A 21189-nucleotide genomic window follows, 5' to 3' on the forward strand; every position below is an offset into this window, starting at 1 on the left:
TTGATGCTATTGAGTGAAACTATTGAACCAAGGTTTATGTTCAGATTGTTATTCATCATCATATCACCTCCGATCATGTTCCATATGATGTCTCGTGAGTAGTTCGTTTAGTTCTTGAGAACATGGGTGAAGTCTAAATGTTAGTAGTGAATTATGTTGGTTAGTATTCAATGTTATGATATTTAAGTTGTGGTGTTATTCTTCTAGTGGTGTCATGTGAACATCGACTACATGATACTTCACCATTTATGGGCCTAGGGGAGTGCATCTTGTATTCGTTTGCTAATTGCGGGGTTCCCGGAGTGACAGAAACCTAAGCCCCCGTTAGAATATCGATGCAGGAGGGATAGCAGGATCTCAGAGTTTAAGGCTGTGGTTAGATTTATCTTAATTACTTTCTTGTATTTGCGGATGCTTGCAAGGGGTATAATCACAAGTATGTATTAGTCCTAGTAAGGGCGGTACATTAGCATAGGTTCACCCACACAACACTTATCAAAACAATGAAGATTAATCAGCTATATGAAGCGAAAGCACTAGACTAAATTCCCGTGTGTCCTCAAGAACATTTGGTCATTATAAGTAAACAAACCGGCTTGTCCTTTGTGCTAAAAAGGATTGGGCCACTCGCTGCAATTATTTCTCTCGCACTTTACTTACTTGTACTTTATTCATCTGCTATATCAAAAACCCCTGAATACTTGTCTGTGAGCATTTACAGTGAATCCTTCATCGAAACTGCTTGTCAACACCTTCTGCTCCTCGTTGGGATCGACATTCTTACTTATCGAAGATACTACGATACACCCCCTATACTTGTGGGTCATCAAGACTATTTTCCGGCGCCGTTGCCGGGAGTGAAGCGCTATTGGTAAGTGGAATTGGTAAGGGAAACCTTTATCGTACGTGCTGATTTTTATTTCATGCTCGCTGCTATAAATCATTATGGAGAGGTCTTCTCTTGAATTCCTCTTTGGGAAATCTACTACTACCGCAAAGGTAGTGGATGAGGCGCCAGTGTGAGAAAGAGGTTCCATACAAAATACCTATGAAAATTATTGAACGTGTTGTGGATAACCGCTATGAAGGGGATGGGACTCGTCCATCCCGGTGATCATTTACTCGTTTTTACATGAATTATGCGGGTTATTCAAATGTGCAGGTATTGCTATGGATGAAGTTAGGAAGAAACTATTCTCTATATCGTTGTGTGGTAAAGCAGCGCACTGGTATAAATTGCTGAAGAATAGGGATTCTCTTGATTGGGAGGACATTGTGCCTTTATTTTATTCCAAATTCTATCCTCCAAGTGAAATTCACAAAGATCGGAACCGCATATATAATTTCTGGCCTCATGATGGAGAAAGTATTGCCCAAGCTTATACTGCAATTGTTCTTTACTGTTCTTTGCAAACAATCATCATCATCCACACTATACATCTAATTCTTTGTTTACAGCAAGCCGGTGAGATTGACAACCTCACTGTTACGTTGGGGCAAAGTATCGTGATTGTGTTGTGCAGGTTCCACGTTGGCGCCGGAATCCCTGGTGTTGCGCCGCACTACACTCCGCCGCCATCAACCTTCAACGTGCTTCTTGGCTCCTACTGGTTCGATAACCTTGGTTTCTTACTGAGGGAAAACTTACTGCTGTGCACATCACACCTTCCTCTTAGGGTTCCCAACGGACGTGTGTCTCACGCGCATCAGTGATCTTGGTGCAAGTATTTCTGTTATGCCTAAGAAAATCTATGATATGCTTGACTTGCCACCATTGAAAAATTGTTATTTGGATGTTAATCTTGCTGATAATGCTATAAAGAAACCTTTGGGGAGGATTGATAATGTTCGCATTATGGTTAACAATAACCTTGTCCCCGTTGATTTTGTTGTCTTGGATATTGAATGCAATGCATCTTGTCCCATTATATTGGGAAGACCTTTTCTTCGAACTGTTGGTGCTACTATTGATATGAAGGAAGGTAATATTAAATATCAATTTTCTCTTAAGAAAGGTATGGAACACTTCACTAGAAAGAGAATGAAGTTACCTTATGATTCTATTATTAGGACAAATTATGATGTTGATGCTTCGTCTCTTGATAATACTTGATTCACACTTTCTGCGCCTAGCTGAAAGGCGTTAAAGAAAAGCGCTTATGGGAGACAACCCATTATTTTACTTCTGCACTTTTGTGTTATATTTGCGTCTTGGAAGTTGTTACTACTGTAGCAACCTCTCCTTATCTTTATTTTATTGCATTGTTGTGCCAAGTAAAGTCTTCGATAGTAATGTTGATACTAGATTTGGATTACTGCGTAGAAACAGATTTCTTGCTGTCACGAAATTGAGCCGCCCCGTCTGTAGGTAACTCAGAAAAATCTGCCAATTTACGTGCCTAATCCTAAGATATGTACGCAACTTTCATTCAATTTGAGCATTTTCATCTGAGCAAGTTAAGTGCCCCAGAAAAATTTGTCTTTACGGACTGTTCTGTTTTGACAGATTCTGCCTTTTATTTCGCATTGCCTGTTTTGCTATGTTTGATGGATTTCTTTGTTCCATTAACTTTCAGTAGCTTTGTGCAATGTCCAAAAATGTTAAGAATGATTATGTCACCTCTGAATATATGAATTTTCAATTATGCACTAACCCTCTAATGAGTTTGTTTTGAGTTTGGTGTGGAGGAAGTTTTCAAGGGTCAAGAGAGGAGGATGATACAATATGATCAAGAAGAGTGAAAGGTCTAAGCTTGGGGATGCCCCCGTGGTTCATCCCTGCATATTTTAAGAAGACTCAAGCATCTAAGCTTGGGGATGCCCAAGGCATCCCTTCTTCATCGACAACTTATCAGGTCACCTCTAGTGAAACTATATTTTTATTCCGTCACATCTTATGTGCTTTACTTGGAGCGTCTGTTTGTTTTTATTTTTGTTTTTGTTTGAATAAAATCGGATCCTAGCATTCTTTGTTTGGGAGAGAGACACGCTCTGTTGTTTCGTATGAACACATATGTTCTTAGCGATTACTCTTAATGTTCATGGCGAAGGTTGAAACTGCTTCATTCATTGTTATATGGTTGGAAACAGAAAATGCTGCATGTGGTAATTGGTATAATGTCTTGAATAATTTGATACTTGGCAATTGTTGTGCTCATATAGATCATGTTTAAGCTCTTGCATCATGTACTTTGCACATATTAATGAAGAACTACATAGAGCTTGTTAAAATTTGGTTTGCATGATTGGTCTCTAGAGTCTAGATATTTTCTGGTTGAGGTGTTTGAACAACAAGGAGACAATGTAAAGTCTTATAATGCTTACAATATGTTCATATGTGAGCTTTGCTGCACCGTTTTATATTTGAGTCTGCTTCAAACAACCTTGCTAGCCTAGCCTTGTATTGAGAGGAATTCTTCTCGTGCATCCAAATCCTTGAGCCAAAAACCATGCCATTTGTGTCCACCATACCTACCTACTACATGGTATTTCTCCGCCATTCCAAAGTACATTACTTGAGTGCTACCTTTAAAAATTCTATTCTTTGCCTTTGCAATATATAGCTCATGGGAAAATAGCCTTAAAAACTATTGTGGTGAAGAATATGTACTTATGTGTCTTATTTCTTAATAAGTTGCTTGTTGAGCTGTAACCATGTTTCTGGGGACGCTATCAACTTTTACACCTTTGTTGAATATCATGTGACTTTCTATGCATGTTCGTCTTGTCTGAAGTAAGGGCGATTTTCATGATCAAATGGTTTGAGTATGCATATTGTTAGAGAAGAACATTGGGCCGCTAACTAAAGCCATGATCCATGGTGGAAGTTTCGGTTTGGACAATTAATCCTCAATCTCTTATGAGAATATTATACGTTGTTGAATGCTTATGCATTAAAGAGGAGTCCATTATCTCGTTGTCTATGTTGTCCCGGTATGGATGTCTAAGTTGAGAATAATAAAAAGCGAGAAATCCAATGCGAGCTTTCTCCTTAGACCTTTGTACAGGCGGCATAGAGGTACCCCTTTGTGACACTTGGTTGAAACATATGCTATGCAATGATAATCCATGTTAATCCAAGCTAATTAGGACAAGGTGCGAGCACTATTGGTATACTATGCATGAGGTTTGCAACTTATAAGATATCTTATACATAACACATATGATTTATTACTACCGTTGACAAAATTGTTTCTATGTTTTCAAAATGAAAAGCTCTAGCACAAAAATAGTAATCCATGCTTCCCTCTGCGAAGGGCCAATCTTTTACTTTATTGTTGAGTCAGTTTACCTACTTCCTTCTATCTTAGAAGCAAACACTTGTATCAACTGTGTGCATTGATTCTTACATGTTTACCTATTGCACTTGTTATATTACTTTGTGTTGACAATTATCCATGAGATAAATATGTTGAAGTTGAAAGCAATTGCTGAAACTTATAGCTTCATTTGTGTTGCTTCAAAGCTTTCCACTAAGAATCTATTGCTTTATGAGTAACTCTTATGCAAGTCTTATTGATGCTTGTCCTGAAAGTATTATTCATGAAAAGTCTTTGCTATATGATTCATTTGTTTACTCATTATCTTCACCATTGCTTCGAATCGCTGCATTCATCTCATATGCTTTACAATAGTATTGATCAAGATTATGATAGCATGTCATTTCAGAAATTATCCTTGTTATCGTTTACCTACTCGAGGGCGAGTAGGAACTAAGCTTGGGGATGCTTGATACGTCTCAAACGTATCTATAATTTCTTATGTTCCATGCTACTTTTATGATGATACTCACATGTTTTATACAAATTATATGTCATATTTATGCATTTTCCGGCACTAACCTATTGACGAGATGCCGAAGAGCCGATTGCTCGTTTTCTGTTGTTTTTGGTTTCAGAAATCCTACAAAGGAAATATTCTCGGAATTGGACGAAATCAACGCCCAGGGTCTTATTTTTCCACGAAGCTTCCAGAAGACCAAAAGGGAAACGAAGTGGGGCGACGAGGCGCCGCCACGCCAGGGCCGCGCCGCCCTGTTGTGTGGGGCCCTCGTGTCGCCCCTAAACCTACCCTTCCGCCTACTTAAAGCCTTCGTCACGAAACCCCCAGTACCGAGAGCCACGAGACGGAAAACCATCCAGAGACGCCGCCGCCGCCAATCCCATCTCGGAGGATTCAGGAGATCGCCTCCGGCACCCTGCCGGAGAGGGGAATCATCTCCCGGAGGGCTCTTCATCACCATCATCGCCTCCGGATCGATGTGTGAGTAGTTCACCCTCGGACTATGGGTCCATAGCAGTAGCTAGATGGTTGTCTTCTCCTCATTGTGCTATCATGTTAGATCTTGTGAGCTGCCTATCATGATCAAGATCATCTATTTGTAATGCTACATGTTGTGTTTGTTGGGATCCGATGAATATTGAATACTATGTCAAGTTGATTATCAATCTATCATATATGTTGTTTATGTTCTTGCATGCTCTCCGTTGCTAGTAGAGGCTCTGGCCAAGTTGATACTTGTAACTCCAAGAGGGAGTATTTATGCTCGATAGTGGGTTCATGCCTCCATTGAATGCGGGACGATGATGAGAAAGTTCTAAGGTTGTGGATGTCTTGTTGCCACTAGGGATAAAACATCAATGCTTTGTCTAAGGATATTTGTGTTGATTACATTACGCACCATACTTAATGCAATTGTCTCGTTGTTTGCAACTTAATACTGGAAGGGGTTCGGATGATAACTCTGAAGGTGGACTTTTTAGGCATAGATGCATGCTTGGATAGCGGTCTATGTACTTTGTCGTAATGCCCTGATTAAATCTCATAGTACTCATGATGATATATGTATGTGCATTGTTATGCCTTCTTTATTTCTCAATTGCCCAACTGTAATTTGTTCACCCAACATGCTATTTCTTATCGGAGAGACACCACTAGTGAACTGTGGACCCCGGTCCATTCTTTACATCTGAAATACAATCTACCGCAATTGTTCTTTCATCGTTCTTCGCAAACAAACATCATCTTCCACACAATACATTTAATCCTTTGTTTACAGCAAGCCGGTGAGATTGACAACCTCACTGTTACGTTGGGGCAAAGTACTTTGATTGTGTTGTGCAGGTTCCACGTTGGCGCAATCCCTGGTGTTGCGCCGCACTACACTCCGTCACCAACGACCTTCACGTGTTCCTTGACTCCTACTGGTTCGATAAACCTTGGTTTCTTACTGAGGGAAACTTGCTGCTGTACGCATCACACCTTCCACTTGGGGTTCCCAACGGGCGTGTGCTTTACGCGTCATCACTCCTCGCCTCTCATTTCGTTGTGTCCAACGTGCCCGGAGAGTCCCCTGTGTAGCGGGGACGGGCTCGGGGCGCCGGACACCGTATTGAGACACGCCGGACAAAAAGGACCTTTGGGGCGCGGCTAGAAACAATTTTTTGTCCGGCGCCCCAAATCTCTTTGGGGGACGCTTTGGGGGACCTCTAAGATTTCAGGCCTAGACTCATATCCGGTTCCATCTTAGGCTTGGTCTAGTTGGTGAGGCTTTCCTGTCTTAGGCTGTGTTTATTTGGGCTTCTGTTTCTATTTTTAGAGCCCAAACGCGGAAGCCCAAACAAACAGCACAAAATAGAAAAGCGTGGTGTAAAAGCGCGGGTCGCAAATGCACTGCGAGGTCGAAAAGCAGTGAAAGCACCGGACGAGCTGCTTCCCGAACTTTTTCCCTGCTTTCCGAAATGTACTGACCAAAATGCCCACACCACTTCGGGATAACTATGAAAAGAATGTCATTCCTATATATTCCCGTCCGCCCTTGCAACAGCAGCCTTAAAAAGCTCTACTGCCAAACATCAAATCTTTGCTTTCAACAGCTGCTTCCCATAGCTGCTTTTTCACAGCTCAACCGCTACAGCTGCTTTTCAAAAGTTGTAGCCCAAAGAAAGAGACCCTTAGTCTCAACGAGGCAGACACCGTAATGGCTGTCCTCTCCATAGGCCGCCCTAGTGCCCCCATAGTTGTCCCTGTCATGTGTATAAATATAACATATGCCCACAACACATAGTATGTCTTATGAATACACAAACGTTCAAATGAAGAAGCATGTTCTTTCTTTTTTGCTTTATTCGATTCAAGGAAGGAAAAGTCTAGCATCAAGGTGGAGGATATCCTCCGCTTCTCCCACACTCGAGGAGTGTCGTTCCGTGTCTCATCCTCTCGACTTCTCTATCACAACCTCCCATGTCCCGATGCTTTGTTACTATTGCAACACCGCCTCTCCCCACCATCCACTGTTGCGCTCCTCCCTTGCTGCTGCTCATCCGCCCTGTGCTCCCTTGTCCTTCTCCTCCCTCCCCGTAGCGAGGAGGCCATCGACATGGCCATGGTCATGGTAGAGCTTAAAATTGGAGAGATGTTGCCAGGGAGGACAACATGTTTGAGGTGAATGACTATGTGGTAGCCGGGTTTAGCACGACAATGATCCAACTAGCTAGATTCTATCGAGGATGGTACAAGGTTTTTTTTGCGGATTTCCGATGCCGCATGGGTTCTTTCGACGAGCTTCAGACTTGTGTGCTTTTTGATGTGAACACACAAGCGAGATGCTACGATGATTTTGTTCGCTTGCTGTAAATATTTCTTTTGATGCTACAAATATTTATGTGAGGTCTTGCAAACTTTGGTATGTGGATGGTGGGATCCACATCCCCAAGACGATCAACATTGTCGAGGAAGGCTTCCCATGCCAGTTTGACCGAGGCGAGTGCAGAAAAGGTCAATTCCCCTGCCCGACCCAACCCGGCCCAGCCCAGCCCAGAGTCAAGCCCGCTTCATTCTCCCGTGGTCACGTCCCCATTCCACAGCGTCCAGACAATTTCACCGGCGACGCCTCGCGACCTCCTCCACCCCTCGGCGCCGGCGCCACCGCAGAAGCCCGATCCGATCCCGCGAGGTGACATCCCCCGCTCCCGTCCGCTCCGCCCCTCCCCCATTCCGCTACTAGATCTATGGTCCGAGCCCCGTCGGGTCGCTGCCGTGGCCGCGGCCCGGCGCATCCGCTCCACGATCCCGCCGCATTCTAGGATTTCGACCTCCGCCTTACACGATGCTTTTTTCGGTTTATCCGTGGTCCCACTGCCCAGATAGGCGCCGTTTGGGCGGGGATTGCGGCGCGGTTGGGGACGGATTTTGGGGTTCCCTTTGGGGAGTCCGCTTTCGGATGATTGGGTAGCATACTGTGTAGGTTTTCTCATAGTGATACGCTCGTGGCTGTACTGCACTCTTTCGGTTCGATTGGTTTCCTAGATGCTGCGGATGTACTCGCTCTCTTCCTTTGTATTTACCAAGGACTTGTATTATTACACTATCCTGCACTCGATTAGGAAGTGACAAAAAATGTTGATAGTGTCCTGGGTTATATTGGTTCATATGGGTTGCTTTCATCCACCAGCACAACCAGCGGAAGCTATATGGGTATGTTTGGATGCTGCCCTGAGGCTCCGTACCAAAATTGGGCAGCCAGCCGAAAGATTTGGTCGCTGCCGGCTCGCCCACGCATTGGCGAGAAAAACGTGCTTGCGTGGATGCGTGCATGGGTTGGCGGGGCTTGCCAATTATTTGGTTCCCAATTTTTGGCTAGGCTGGCGTTGCCAAAGAACCAAACGTACCCTATGTTCTCAGACTTGGTTGTATCTAGATCTGTTGATGGGAAAATAAGTTATTTTTTGCAGCCTTGTGAACGCTGATGGGATTATGATTGTTTGCCCCTGAAACCATTCGTAGACAATAAATGGCATCGTTATTTGTTTGTTTGTGATTCAGGCAACAAACGTTTTGTCGTCTGGGTAGAATTAACCATGTGTTACTTTTAATAATGACCTTTTAAATTAGTTAGGTAGGTAATGATGGGTTCACATATCTAACCCCTTGACCGGAGATCTAGTTGACCTCGTTGAAACACCACTCCGCCTTTCTAACTTGCTCTTGCCTTTGATCATGCAACAAATTTTGTATTTTAGGATGTACATCCTGTGTGTTCAGTCTGAACGGTCACATTGAACTAATGTTCTGTCTTGTTTTATAGTTGTAGAAATAATTGATTAGCCTGATGGCTATGGTCGATGAGCCTCTCTATCCAATTGCTGTGCTGATAGACGAGCTTAAAAATGAAGATATTCAACTGCGCCTCAACTCCATTAGAAGACTTTCCACAATTGCACGGGCACTTGGGGAAGAAAGAACCAGGAAGGAACTGATACCTTTTCTCAGCGAAAACAATGATGATGAAGATGAGGTGCTTCTTGCAATGGCTGAAGAATTGGGTGTTTTTATTCCTTATGTCGGGGGTGTAGAACATGCTCACGTTTTGCTCCCACCATTGGAGACATTGTCTACGGTGGAGGAGACTTGTGTCCGAGACAAAGCAGTCGAGTCATTGTGCCGTATTGGTGCACAGATGAAGGAAAATGACATTGTTGACTTCTTCATTCCAGTAGTGAAGGTAAGTTATCTATAAATAGTGAAACATCTTTTTGATTTGTCATCAATTGTGCTGCCTGTATTATGCATCTTGTTTTCTTTTGGGTGCACGCCCCCAACCTAAGCATTCTATTTCTTTGTAAGGTATATTTATGCGTTACGTTTCTGCTCATTGCCTACCTTTTAACTGACTGAAACTGTATTATAATATTCGGTGTATGACGCACCCCAACACGCTATGATTGTTCACTAGGAATTCTGCTGCGCCCAGATGAATATAGCAATGCATGTTTATTTTCTGCTGGTATCTTTATACTGTTTTACCAGCCGTTATTCTTTTCAGAGGCTAGCGTCTGGTGAATGGTTTACAGCTCGAGTATCATCCTGTGGTCTTTTCCATATAGCCTATCCAAGTGCCACAGATCCATTGAAAACAGAACTGAGGACCATTTATGGCCAGTTATGCCAAGATGATATGCCTATGGTCAGAAGGGCGGCTGCATCAAATCTGGGGAAGTTTGCTGCCACTATTGAACAGAGCTATTTGAAGACAGAAATCATGTCTATCTTTGATGATTTGACCCAAGATGGTACTTTCTTATACATCTTTGATGAACTTTTAAGTGGAAGAGTTATCTATTGATTCATGCAATATCTGTTCAAAAAGTGGAATAAAGCACATGTAATTGCTGATTCTGCAATAAAACAGTTATTGTGTTGCCTGAATGACTGTGACTGAAGTCACGTGGTCACTTCCTCAATCTGCGGTGGGGATGATTCATGATTGTCAGATTGTTGGTTTGGATTTTCAATTGATTCACTGAACTTTAGAATATTACCAATTGATAGACTATTTTTAACATTGAGAAAATCCTTTGACAGTGAAAGATTTTTCCTATGAACTAAACTAAGTATAATGGTTGAAAACATAATGATTTTGTGCCACTTCACATGTTCGCTTGGAGCTTATGTGAGAGGTGTCTTTGATTTAAATACTTAGATAAACAAGTTTCTTGCTCCTTAGAGCTTACTAGTGTAGTTCAGTCTGTTACATCTGGCTTATCTCTATCTTCATTGCAGTTTTAACTTTGACATAATTGTTGGCATAAATTCAGAGATCATTCTTTTATGTTTGAATCTACAAAAAGATTAATGGATGATACCTTAACTGGACTTCTTGAATTTTCTTATCCAATATCTTCTACAATACTGAAAGTATTGAGACCCTGATTACATTATTGCCTTCATTTACAGATCAAGATTCAGTACGTTTATTGGCTGTTGAAGGCTGTGCTGCTCTTGGAAAATTGTTGGAACCGCAAGATTGTGTTGCACATATCCTACCAGTCATTGTCAATTTCTCCCAGGTACATACATCTCCGATGTTTCTATTTAGTCTTTATAGGGTATTGGAATATTAAGTCTCTGACTGCTACAGGTTTATGGTTACTATTGCTTCTTTAAATCAACTATGGTTGTTGTCAGGTGCATTATCACGGGTGCACTACTGCTAATACTCCTTTCATAAATCCTTTGATAGGATAAATCTTGGCGTGTCCGTTATATGGTTGCCAATCAATTGTATGAGCTGTGCGAGGCCGTTGGTCCTGAGCCTACAAGGTTAGTGTTATTTTTATCTATTCTGACATACTTGAGTTCTCTTATATCTGTAAAGCGTACTTGGATATGTATGGGGCAAGTTGTTTTGTATATGTAAATACATAGTTTTTAACCTGATTGATTCATGTGTCAATATGTTTGGTAATAGAGCGGATCTGGTGCCTGCATATGTTCGCCTCCTTCGTGATAATGAGGCTGAAGTGCGGATAGCAGCTGCTGGGAAAGTTACGAAGTTCTGTAGGATATTGAGTCCACAGCTTGCAGTTCAGCACATTCTTCCGTGTGTTAAGGTGGGAGGAGGATAAGGCAATCACTACATTATTTGTATTTGTCTGCTGTTACTGTCTACAGATTAACGCATGCCAGTTGCACCTGCAGGAATTATCATCGGATTCGTCTCAGCATGTTCGCTCAGCTTTGGCTTCAGTCATCATGGGAATGGCCCCTGTTCTGGGGAAGGTGCGAGCAATGATGCAACAATTTTTTGAATTGGCTTTCAGTGTTAATAATATGTTGTTTGAATTTATGTGCTTTACATTGAATGAATATCCATTTCATGTCTTTAGCCCTAACAATGTTAAATATTTCATAATATATACTTGTCATTTGTTCTTTTGTGATCCACCATTATTTTGTCCGTACAGAAGTTCATAATTTAAACTGAAACTGTAAGAGAAATACTGCATAATTACTTTCCTGTTCTAATGTTCCGCTTGGACTTCTCAGCATGTTGGCTTGAACAATCTGGAGAGGTTTCTTTGAGAATTTCGAACGTTTTTGAGTGATTTGGTTTGTGTTCCATATGTACTGTTCCATTTGCCAGTTACCTATACATGTGTTGTGACGATATGTTGGACCCAGCACGCAACTGTATTTCCTTTGCTTTATACTCTCTTATCTCTGGTCGCAACAAATCCAGCATCTTTTTGTATACATGTGTGATAATGTAATTATTTGTTGCCAATAGCTTCTGCTCTTCATTATATTACTATGCAATTTGTTGCCCTTGGAAATCTCACCGGCGTCGTCTGTGGCTGTCTGCAGGATGCTACCATTGAACAACTACTTCCTATTTTTCTTTCTTTGCTGAAGGATGAATTTCCTGATGTACGGCTCAACATAATCAGCAAGCTTGATCAAGTTAATCAGGTCAGTCAACTTCTCTTTCCTTTATTACTAGTGTTACTCAGACGGATCTAATGATTTCGCTTACCACAAACATGATGGCCATATGCAAAAAAGCTAACTACTTTATAAGCGGGATGAGTGGTGTTGGCCCATTTACCCTAGGCCATTGCCTTGAAACACTTGGCTGCATAGAATGAATACGCCCTAAGTACAAGTTATTCTGGCATTGTATTTTATTTCTAAATGCAGGCTATTCTACCTTTTTAGTATACTTTTAGGCTAATTTCCCCTCACAAACCCCTCTATTTGGCTATTCCTATGCCATTTATCAGTATAAGCTGAAGTAACACGGAACATTAAATGTGTATAAGTGGCATAATAAAGATGAGTAATCAGTCTTCTTACCTACATCTTAGTTGAAGTGTAATGTTCTAAAACATCATCCATCATTTGTTTCCCCTGCTGATATATGATGTGTTTTCTTTGCTCATTTGACATTTGATGACGCTGTTGTGATCTTTCAGGTCATTGGAATTGACTTGCTGTCACAATCTCTATTGCCGGCAATTGTAGAACTTGCGGAGGATAGGCACTGGAGGGTTCGGCTTGCAATAATTGAGTACATCCCTCTGTTGGCCAGTCAGTTAGGTGTTGGGTTTTTTGATGACAAGCTGGGGGCACTTTGCATGCAATGGCTGGAAGATAAGGTATATCCGGATATGCTATTCTGATTACTAAATGGCATGTTTTGCTCAAGGTTAATTTTTCCACAACTAAGCTTAGGCGGTATATGAATGTTGCCAACTGAATTGAAGCCACACTAAGCTTAGACAGTGTATGAATGTTGCCAACAAAACTGAAGCCACAAGTCAGGGAAAAGTTGGCAGAAGATTTCATTATGAGTTTATGACACATGGAGGCATATGCCAATGAAGTAATGAAGCTATGACACAAACTAAATACACGCCAAAGAAACTATTGCGCTTGTAAGGATAGGTGTGGCAACAGCCCCTTAGTTTATTTGGAACCAAAGAAGTACACCTGATAATAAGCAACTTTTAAGTTACATGTATTTCCCGTTATCTACCAGGATTAGAATGAACTTTATGTTGAGCTTTAGCGAAAACCCGATGTGCTTCTATGTTAGTTTGCTTGCATATTTTCTATGGTTATAAGGTTGTTACATAATATACAAAGGCTGCCACTGCCCTATGAATGCGGAAATGGCTAACGAGAGTTTGAGTTTCAGGTTTACTCCATCAGAGAAGCTGCTGCGAACAACTTGAAGCGGTTAGCAGAGGAGTTTGGTCCAGAGTGGGCAATGCAACATATAATCCCTCAGGTTTGTTATGTACTGATTGGAGGGAGTAGTTTATTTTTCTTGCATGTAGTAAAGCCAGTGCACTGTAGTTAAGCAGGTTTCTGGTTGTATGGTTTCAGTTTAAGTCTGAACAAGTTTCGGTCACTACCTTGTGAAAATTAAGTAATCATTTTTGTGTTAATTATGTCATGTTTACGACACATGCTAGAATATCTTTACTCTCTGTAGAGGTGAATTTTTTTTTTATTCTTCGAGTAAATTGCACCCACAGTCCTTAAACGTGCACACTTTGGTCAACTAGGTACAGCAACTCGTAAGTTGTACATCCACAAGTAAGAACTTGTAGTAGTTCGTTTTAGTCCAATACTCCTCAGGGTGGTTTAATATGTCCACTTGGAATATTGATGTGACAAGATGCCCACATGTCTAGGTATCCCTGCAATGGAAATCGCATGCCTTGGAGATGCCATAGTAGGCCTTTACATACTGCGCAGTAACACCAGGAGGGTGTGCATGATCTTAGTCTCAACATTGGGGATGTAGGAGATAGGGTTTGATGAAACACATATGTGATGCACCAAGGAGGTTCCACCATTGGCTGTGATAGCAATAGCTAATACTAGGTGGTATAACTGGTCCATGCGTTCAATCAGTTAAAGAGAAATATTATTTAACTAAACTATGAAGATTTGCCCCCCCCCCCCCCCTAGCCAAGTGAGCATGTTGTACTGCGGAGGACGTGTTGGACTTATATGTAGCTATGCTGGTTGATGCAAGTTATGCAACCAGCTGTTGGTTGATAGTCGGAAGAAGTTGGCACACGCTATGACTTGCTAAATGTCAATTAAGTTCGATGGTGGTGGAGTGTACATAATGAAACATGAAACACGACATTGTAGCAAGAGAGCTTCTATTCTTACAAGTTCTATATTGCATGAAGCCTTGAATCTGTTTGTGCCTAACTAGAACTTAGTTGAGGGGTAGCATGTAAAAATTCTCCTTCCTGTAATGGCATGTAGTTTCTGCTAGTCTTTAATGCTTACATGTTCCATTTTGTAGGTATTGGAGAAGATAAACAACCCACATTATCTGTATCGCATGACCATCCTGCAAGCAATCTCATTGCTTGCGCCTGTCATGGGTGCAGAAATAACATGTCAAAAGCTGCTCCCTGTCGTAATTAATTCATCAAAGGACAGGTGAGTGACAACTAAAAAATCGAACAAACTCTTCACTTTTAAGGCTTCACTGACACATTTCTCAATTTTCAGGGTGCCGAACATCAAGTTCAATGTTGCAAAAGTTCTGCAGTCGCTTGTACCGATCCTTGATCAATCTGTGAGTTCCTGAGTTTCTTCTGCAGTGGTCCATTTTTGTAATATAGTGCAGCTCAGTAATGGGTTCTTGGGAAATATCATGGATACCAACTTTGCAGGTCGTCGAGAAGACGGTGAAACCATGCCTCGTCGAGCTCAGCGAGGACCCTGATGTGGACGTAAGATACTATGCAAACCAGGCCCTTCAGGCATGTGATCAAATCATGATGTCAAGCTAACTAGCTACTGTCAAGTGTTCGGAAGATATTCTTCTAAGTCCAGCTTTGGAGTACATGTAATTTACCCTCTAGAGTGGAGTTCCTTCTAGCCCCAGTAACGGACCCATGCTGATAATGGATATGGTTCCCTTCCCATTTTGTTGTTATCATTGTTGTATTGTAATTAAGACAGCACACAAGTTGGTACCATTATGTGTTCTCATTGTAGCTTGAACTTGGTTTCTGCCATTTTGGATGTAATGTGCCTGGTCTGATTTTACTGAATGCAACCATTTGCCATTGATTTTGGCTACCTCCTTGAATTTGCAAAGTTAATATATTTATATTTGTAACATGCTAGTTTTTCTGGTGCATTGATGATCTGGGGTGCAATTGTAGTTTAGCTAAGTTTCATTATTCACACGTAGTGGATCTAACCTGAGGGACCCGTCTCATTGTAGTTGCACTTTATTCAGTGCTATAATTTTTCTCCTATTCATAATACATTATGTCAAGGGTGTTGTTTCATTTGATTTGTAAAAAATCATGATGTACATTACTACGTAACTTGCAATTTTGCAAAATGTGGTGTAAATCATGACGTTATATGACTCCGTTACACCTGATCTTTTTGATTTTGACAGACAACGCCACCTGATCTGGTGCACAAGCTTGCTGCTCTGGGACATGTCGGGCTTGCTGTTGGGCCTTGGACCAGGACAAAGCCAGAAGCATATGCTTCTCATTGATGTTGCCCTCCTCATCGGAGTTGAGATTGATGAAGGAATGAGATCCGAGGGCTAGACATCGAGCGTGAACCAGGGTCCTGCCAGAGACAAAAAAAAAATGCCGCTTGCCTATACAAACCAACGCATTGTGACGCGGCAGAGCCGCCACCGTGAACACCCATGTAGCGGAAAGTTGAGATGAGTGTCCGGGGTGTGGCTAGAAGGGAGGAAAATTAGGTCAATGGACGTGGGTGCAAGGGAGAGGAAATGGGCAGGTTTCTAGACACATGGTAGGGGCGCATTCACATACCAAGCGGTGCGTTGATTTGGTTCGACAGACTAATCATAAGGTGGGGCAAACTAGGCAAGCGAAGGACAAACTAGTCACCATGTCAGCAGCAAAGGTGAATTGGCAGCCTTGTGCCGACCAGGGGCAATCAAGACTGCGCTAATCCGCGAAAGGCATGGACAGATGAAAACACTATGGGAAAATCAATAGTACTATAGAATCAAGGACGCCAAAATAAAAATCACTTAGTAATGTTGTAAATGAGCATCATAGAACACGAAATTGCTATTGTGTTTACATGTTAGTTCTATTATTTTGGATGTAATGACATTGATTTTTCCTTGATGCCATTCAACCATTGCTCGTTAGATTTTGCCCTGCTCTCCCCTCCTCCCAAAATCCTGTGTGCTAGAGAGACAAGGAGCACATGGACGTTTCTTAGGAATGTGGCGAATTCATCCTTTCCTTACGGTTGCCTTGCCGCATATGATTTCCTGCTTGGTTGGAAAAAAGAGAATAAAAAATAAGGTTGTTTTCCCTTAACTAAAAGATGATCTCTTAGAAAATAAGAGAATGCTATTTTCTTCATTGCACCATGTGTTTTCACTTAGCAACATAATTTCCTACTAAAATTCAGTTAAATTCTGTTTACTTACTAGAGATAATATAAGAGATAATAAATTGTGTTTTCTAGATAATGTGGATGGCTAAAAGACAACGTACCTTCTCTACCATTCTAGATGCCCTTATACTTTCTTGTGATAAATAAAAAGATGAAAACTACACGTAAAAGAACGCAGAACAAGAAAACAAAATCAGACAGTTGGCGGCCGGCATGGACAGGGAAGGGGCACTTGACCTGGCTCCTCAAAATCGAGCAGCCACACACCCCTACGCATGTGGTTCAAGCTGGATCAAATCGTTTTAGTCGTTTGGATTGAATCGTCATGGATGATGGATGCACGTCAGCACGTGGTACAAGCCGCCGGCCTCCACTACTCCTATGTACTGTATCTTCCTATCTATTTATACCACGCACCAACCTCGAGCATCTCCTCACTTTCACACCACACCACACCACTCCACTCGGCTACTTATTAGCTAAAAGTACAAGCAGAACATACTCCTAGCAAGTGTTACCAAGTCAGTGACAGATGGAGAGGATGGTGATGAGTCTGGCTAGGAGGAACAGGTCTCTCTTCCGTGCAGGAGGAGGATCAGGCATCATCACCAGCAGCCGGGTCATCTCTGGCTCCGGCGCCGGCGGCTCGTCGTCTAGTTTCTTCTCCACCCAGCAGCAGCCGCAGGAAGATCCAGTGCTCAACATCAGGGACAGTGCCGCCCACGTACGTTCACCCTGACTTCTTCCTTAGTTACAAGCTTGTCATTGCTCTGGTTTGGTCTCTGGTAATCTTAGATTTTTTTTGGCGCGCAGCTGATTGGCCGGACGCCGCTGGTGTACCTGAACAAGGTCACGGAGGGGTGCGGCGCCCGCATCGCCGCCAAGCTCGAGTTCCTCCAGCCCTCCTTCAGTGTCAAAGACAGGCGAGTATATATTCTCTTAATTGCCCACCATTCGTTCATCCATTCATTATCCTATGTCCTCAATATCAAAATAGTTTCTAGTCTAACTACAGAGGAAAAAACATAAATATCAACAGTAAGTCAGTAACAAATGCACACAATTCAAAGTATATGTCATGACGGTTCTAACAATATTGGTTTGAGATTATAAATTCTGACGTATTTTTATATATATAGTTGATCAAACTTTAAAAGGTTTGAATTTGATCAAAAACTTATATGCATCCTATTTTGGGGAGGAGTGAGTATCTTCTCCTAACACTCACCATATTTGTTTTTGAGAAACACAGTACAAACATAGACGCTTACATACACGCGCATACACTTACCCCTATGAACGCACACACAGAGTCCACGTAATATTGCATGAGTAGTACTATCATAATGTCCTAATTACTGATCTCCTGCTCATTCCATCCCAATCTAATGCCGTGGACGACATACTACTAGTATCATGTTACACTGTTACTGATGGGGACCGGTTTCATATTCTAGTGGCTAGAAATAATCTATCATACTAGTGCCGATGATAATGTATATACCCTGGTTGGAGAACACCGATCGAATTGGTGGTCTGATCCATCTGGCAACCAGAAATGAGGAAATATCCTCGAGCCGGTCGCTTTCGCAAGGAAAAAAAATGAAAAGGGACAAGTTGGCTCCGCATCCATGTACTCTTGTCTGCCTGAATGTGACTGAAAGTGATATGCACTGGGATCCAAGGAATTAGAGATATAGAGTAATAGAGATGCATTCCATGATTGGGTGATGGCTAACTAAAGTATATGATTTTGCAATCTGGTATGATCCTCCATCCTTGGTCTACTAGTGTAGAGGGGATCTGTCTATTATGTATAGGGATTTATGTTCCACACACCTGAGCTTATCCTAGTGAAACTGACAACCTGGCTTCACCCCAGTGTTTTGTCCAAATCTAAAATTGGTAGTTATGGTCTTATATATGCTCGGTTGAACACACATGCGCCAAAGCTAGCTTGTAAAATGGAAATAAGAAAATCAACCTTTTGTATGATGACAATTGCTATTTGAAAAGGTAAAAAGAATGTACTGCACCTATGTTCTCTAGTGTGACTAATATGTCTGTGGTATGATCTATCCAGGCCTGCAGTTTCCATGATTGAAGACGCAGAAAAGAAGGGGCTGATAACCCCAGGCAAGGTCAGTCATCTCATGATTTCCGACAAGTTCACAGCTGCATTGAACTTCACACGGAAATGACACTGAAACTGCAAAACAGTCCAAGCACAAACTAGAGAGCTGTTGTTCTCCAATACACTAGATTCTGTAACTAACGGCAAGTCACTTCTGAAACAGACGACGCTGATCGAGCCCACGTCCGGGAACATGGGCATCGGCCTGGCTTTCATGGCCGCGCTCAAAGGGTACGAGCTCGTGCTCACCATGCCGTCCTACACCAGCCTCGAGAGGAGGGTGGTCATGAAGGCGTTCGGCGCGCAGCTCGTGCTCACTGACCCGGCGAAAGGGATGGGAGGGACGGTGAGGAAGGCGACCCAGCTCTACGAGGACCATCCTAGCGCCTTCATGCTCCAACAGTTTGAGAATCCTGCCAATGTCAAGGTTAGTGTACCTTTCCTTGATTCTGACATATGAGTGTACAATATTGTTCTACTATTCTTTGCTGTAATTTTCAAAATGTATATTCGTCAAGTTTATCTGGACAAACTTCCATTGTGCTCCACAAAACTGCTCCTCCATGACTATTCATCTTCTAGAATGTTAGGACTCCACAAAGCTTCCATTGTTTCTTATGGCGTTGATCGAAATTGGCAGGTACACTACGAGACGACTGGTCCGGAAATATGGGAGGACACGCTTGGGCAGGTTGACATCTTCGTCATGGGGATCGGGAGTGGCGGTACAGTCACCGGTGTCGGCAAGTACCTCAAAGAGAAGAACCCCAATGCAAAGGTATTCCTCACGTGTTCCTATAACTTTTATTCGAGGACGTCGAAAAATTCATGGCGTATACATCTTTTTATGTAGATCTATGGAGTTGAACCTGCTGAAGCAAATGTTTTAAATGGTGGCAAGCCAGGTAGGCTATCAATTTATGTTGACGATGTATTCTTCTTGTTTCTCATACTAGACAGTACTATCCTTTTAGTTTCTGCTCATATGGTTAACTGAACGTAATTGCAGGGCCTCACCTCATCACTGGAAATGGAGTGGGATTCAAGCCAGATATTTTGGACATGGATATAATGGATAAGGTTCTTGAGGTAAGGAATCAATTAAAACTAATATTGTGTTGAATGATTATGTAAATCTTACTGAATCTATGCATGTACCAGGTCAAAGGTGAGGATGCTGTTAAGATGGCGCAACAATTGGCACTGAAAGAAGGTCTTCTAGTAAGTCACCACAAACATATTTGCCTCTGTAATCTTCAATCAGTGTATTAACATCATTAGTGATGCTCTCTTGGAAAGGAAAATAAAGGGAGACGATCTGGCACCTGATTAAATTGTTGGCTCATGTGAAAATGAATATGTCACAAAGGAAAATTGTTGGCACCTGATACATCGAACTGTTACTGAACTGGTCACAAATTTGGCAGGTGGGGATATCATCAGGAGCAAACACGGTGGCGGCCATCGAACTCGCCAGGAGGCCAGAAAACAAAGGGAAGCTCATTGTGGTATGTCATATACATACATAACCATCTTCTTGAAATGTATCAAAAATGGTAACATGGAGAAGTTTTAGAAGGCTGACTGACCCGTGCATTGTGGTTTCAGACTATTCATCCGAGCGCGGGGGAGCGATACTTATCATCTGCGCTGTTTGAGGGTTTGAGGAAGGAAGCTGAGGCTATGCAGCCAGTGCAAGTGGACTAACTTGGACCTATGGAACGAAAGCATACGTAACAAATTCAATGGGTGCCATGTTGCAAGTGCTAGTTGTATTGTGCCTCATTTGCAATCTTCAGTTTGTGCCCAATGTGGACCTTTTGTAAACAACAATTAGACTTGGTTGAAAAGGGACTTTGCTTTTATGGAGATTTATTTGGAGCTTGTGTTTGAGTTTTCGGGAATAATACAAGCCTCAACATGCCCCCTGCTGTGTCAGAGGTCAAGTGAATGTTGACCGTGTCCGGTAATCCTATATGCCGCTCAATGTGGCACAACACACCTGTGCCACCTATGTTCAAAAAAAAAAAAAAAACACCTGTGCCACCTGAAGGATTCCGCTAATGACAGGCCCATTAGCAATTTTTTCCTTTTCCTTTACTGTTTTATTTTTTATTTTCCTTTTCTTTGTCTTTTTAAAATTTTATTTAAAATAATTATGATTTTAAAAATTTCAATTTTCATGTATTTTTAAAAATTACTTTGAATACACTAGGTGTTTGAAAATTTGTCGCAGGGTTTAAAAAATGTGTTTGTGATACAAAAATATTTTTACCGTTCCAAAAAGGGTTCTTAGGATTCGAAAAATGTTCACGAGGATCAAAAAAACATTC

The 21189-nt window shown here is 41.9% G+C and overlaps 2 protein-coding genes across 4 annotated transcripts; both read left to right on the top strand.

The window, feature by feature from the left end:
* The first annotated feature begins 7821 nt into the window (after positions 1 to 7821).
* LOC124651665 (serine/threonine-protein phosphatase 2A 65 kDa regulatory subunit A beta isoform) lies at positions 7822 to 15406 on the top strand. 3 transcript variants are annotated; one of them, XM_047190711.1, is made up of 13 exons: positions 7822 to 7954; positions 9086 to 9502; positions 9824 to 10070; positions 10735 to 10847; positions 11021 to 11100; positions 11249 to 11390; positions 11479 to 11559; positions 12145 to 12249; positions 12753 to 12935; positions 13478 to 13570; positions 14609 to 14748; positions 14821 to 14887; positions 14985 to 15406. In XM_047190711.1, exons 2-13 carry the CDS (start codon positions 9110 to 9112, stop codon positions 15102 to 15104), a joined length of 1764 nt encoding a protein of 587 aa, XP_047046667.1. In that variant the 5' UTR covers positions 7822 to 7954; positions 9086 to 9109; the 3' UTR covers positions 15105 to 15406. The 3 variants fall into 3 exon arrangements, with proteins under 3 accessions (XP_047046667.1, XP_047046669.1, XP_047046668.1); XM_047190713.1 differs by having other exon boundaries at positions 14997 to 15406; XM_047190712.1 differs by having other exon boundaries at positions 7826 to 7954; positions 9092 to 9502.
* A 1749-nt stretch (positions 15407 to 17155) lies between these two features.
* LOC124658355 (bifunctional L-3-cyanoalanine synthase/cysteine synthase 2, mitochondrial-like) lies at positions 17156 to 20731 on the top strand. Its single transcript, XM_047196709.1, has 10 exons — positions 17156 to 17446; positions 17536 to 17645; positions 18806 to 18863; positions 19020 to 19283; positions 19497 to 19634; positions 19710 to 19761; positions 19866 to 19945; positions 20018 to 20077; positions 20284 to 20364; positions 20465 to 20731. The coding sequence occupies exons 1-10, from the start codon at positions 17255 to 17257 to the stop codon at positions 20561 to 20563; spliced, it is 1134 nt and encodes a 377-aa protein (XP_047052665.1). The 5' UTR covers positions 17156 to 17254; the 3' UTR covers positions 20564 to 20731.
* The last annotated feature ends 458 nt before the right edge of the window (positions 20732 to 21189 follow it).

The sequence above is a fragment of the Lolium rigidum genome, chromosome 5 (assembly GCF_022539505.1).
Source record: "Lolium rigidum isolate FL_2022 chromosome 5, APGP_CSIRO_Lrig_0.1, whole genome shotgun sequence".
Classification (NCBI taxonomy): Eukaryota; Viridiplantae; Streptophyta; class Magnoliopsida; order Poales; family Poaceae; genus Lolium; species Lolium rigidum.

Bases quoted from the DNA above. Each gene is read 5' to 3' on its own strand.
- LOC124651665 (XM_047190711.1), top strand. From the start codon at position 9,110: ATGGCTATGGTCGATGAGCCTCTCTATCCAATTGCTGTGCTGATAGAC. The intron at 11,101-11,248 runs GTTAGTGTTATT...GTTTGGTAATAG, and splicing joins GTTGGTCCTGAGCCTACAAG to AGCGGATCTGGTGCCTGCAT. The intron at 12,936-13,477 runs GTATATCCGGAT...TTTGAGTTTCAG, and splicing joins TGCAATGGCTGGAAGATAAG to GTTTACTCCATCAGAGAAGC.
- LOC124658355 (XM_047196709.1), top strand. From the start codon at position 17,255: ATGGAGAGGATGGTGATGAGTCTGGCTAGGAGGAACAGGTCTCTCTTC. The intron at 19,762-19,865 runs GTAGGCTATCAA...ACGTAATTGCAG, and splicing joins TTTAAATGGTGGCAAGCCAG to GGCCTCACCTCATCACTGGA. The intron at 19,946-20,017 runs GTAAGGAATCAA...TGCATGTACCAG, and splicing joins TAATGGATAAGGTTCTTGAG to GTCAAAGGTGAGGATGCTGT.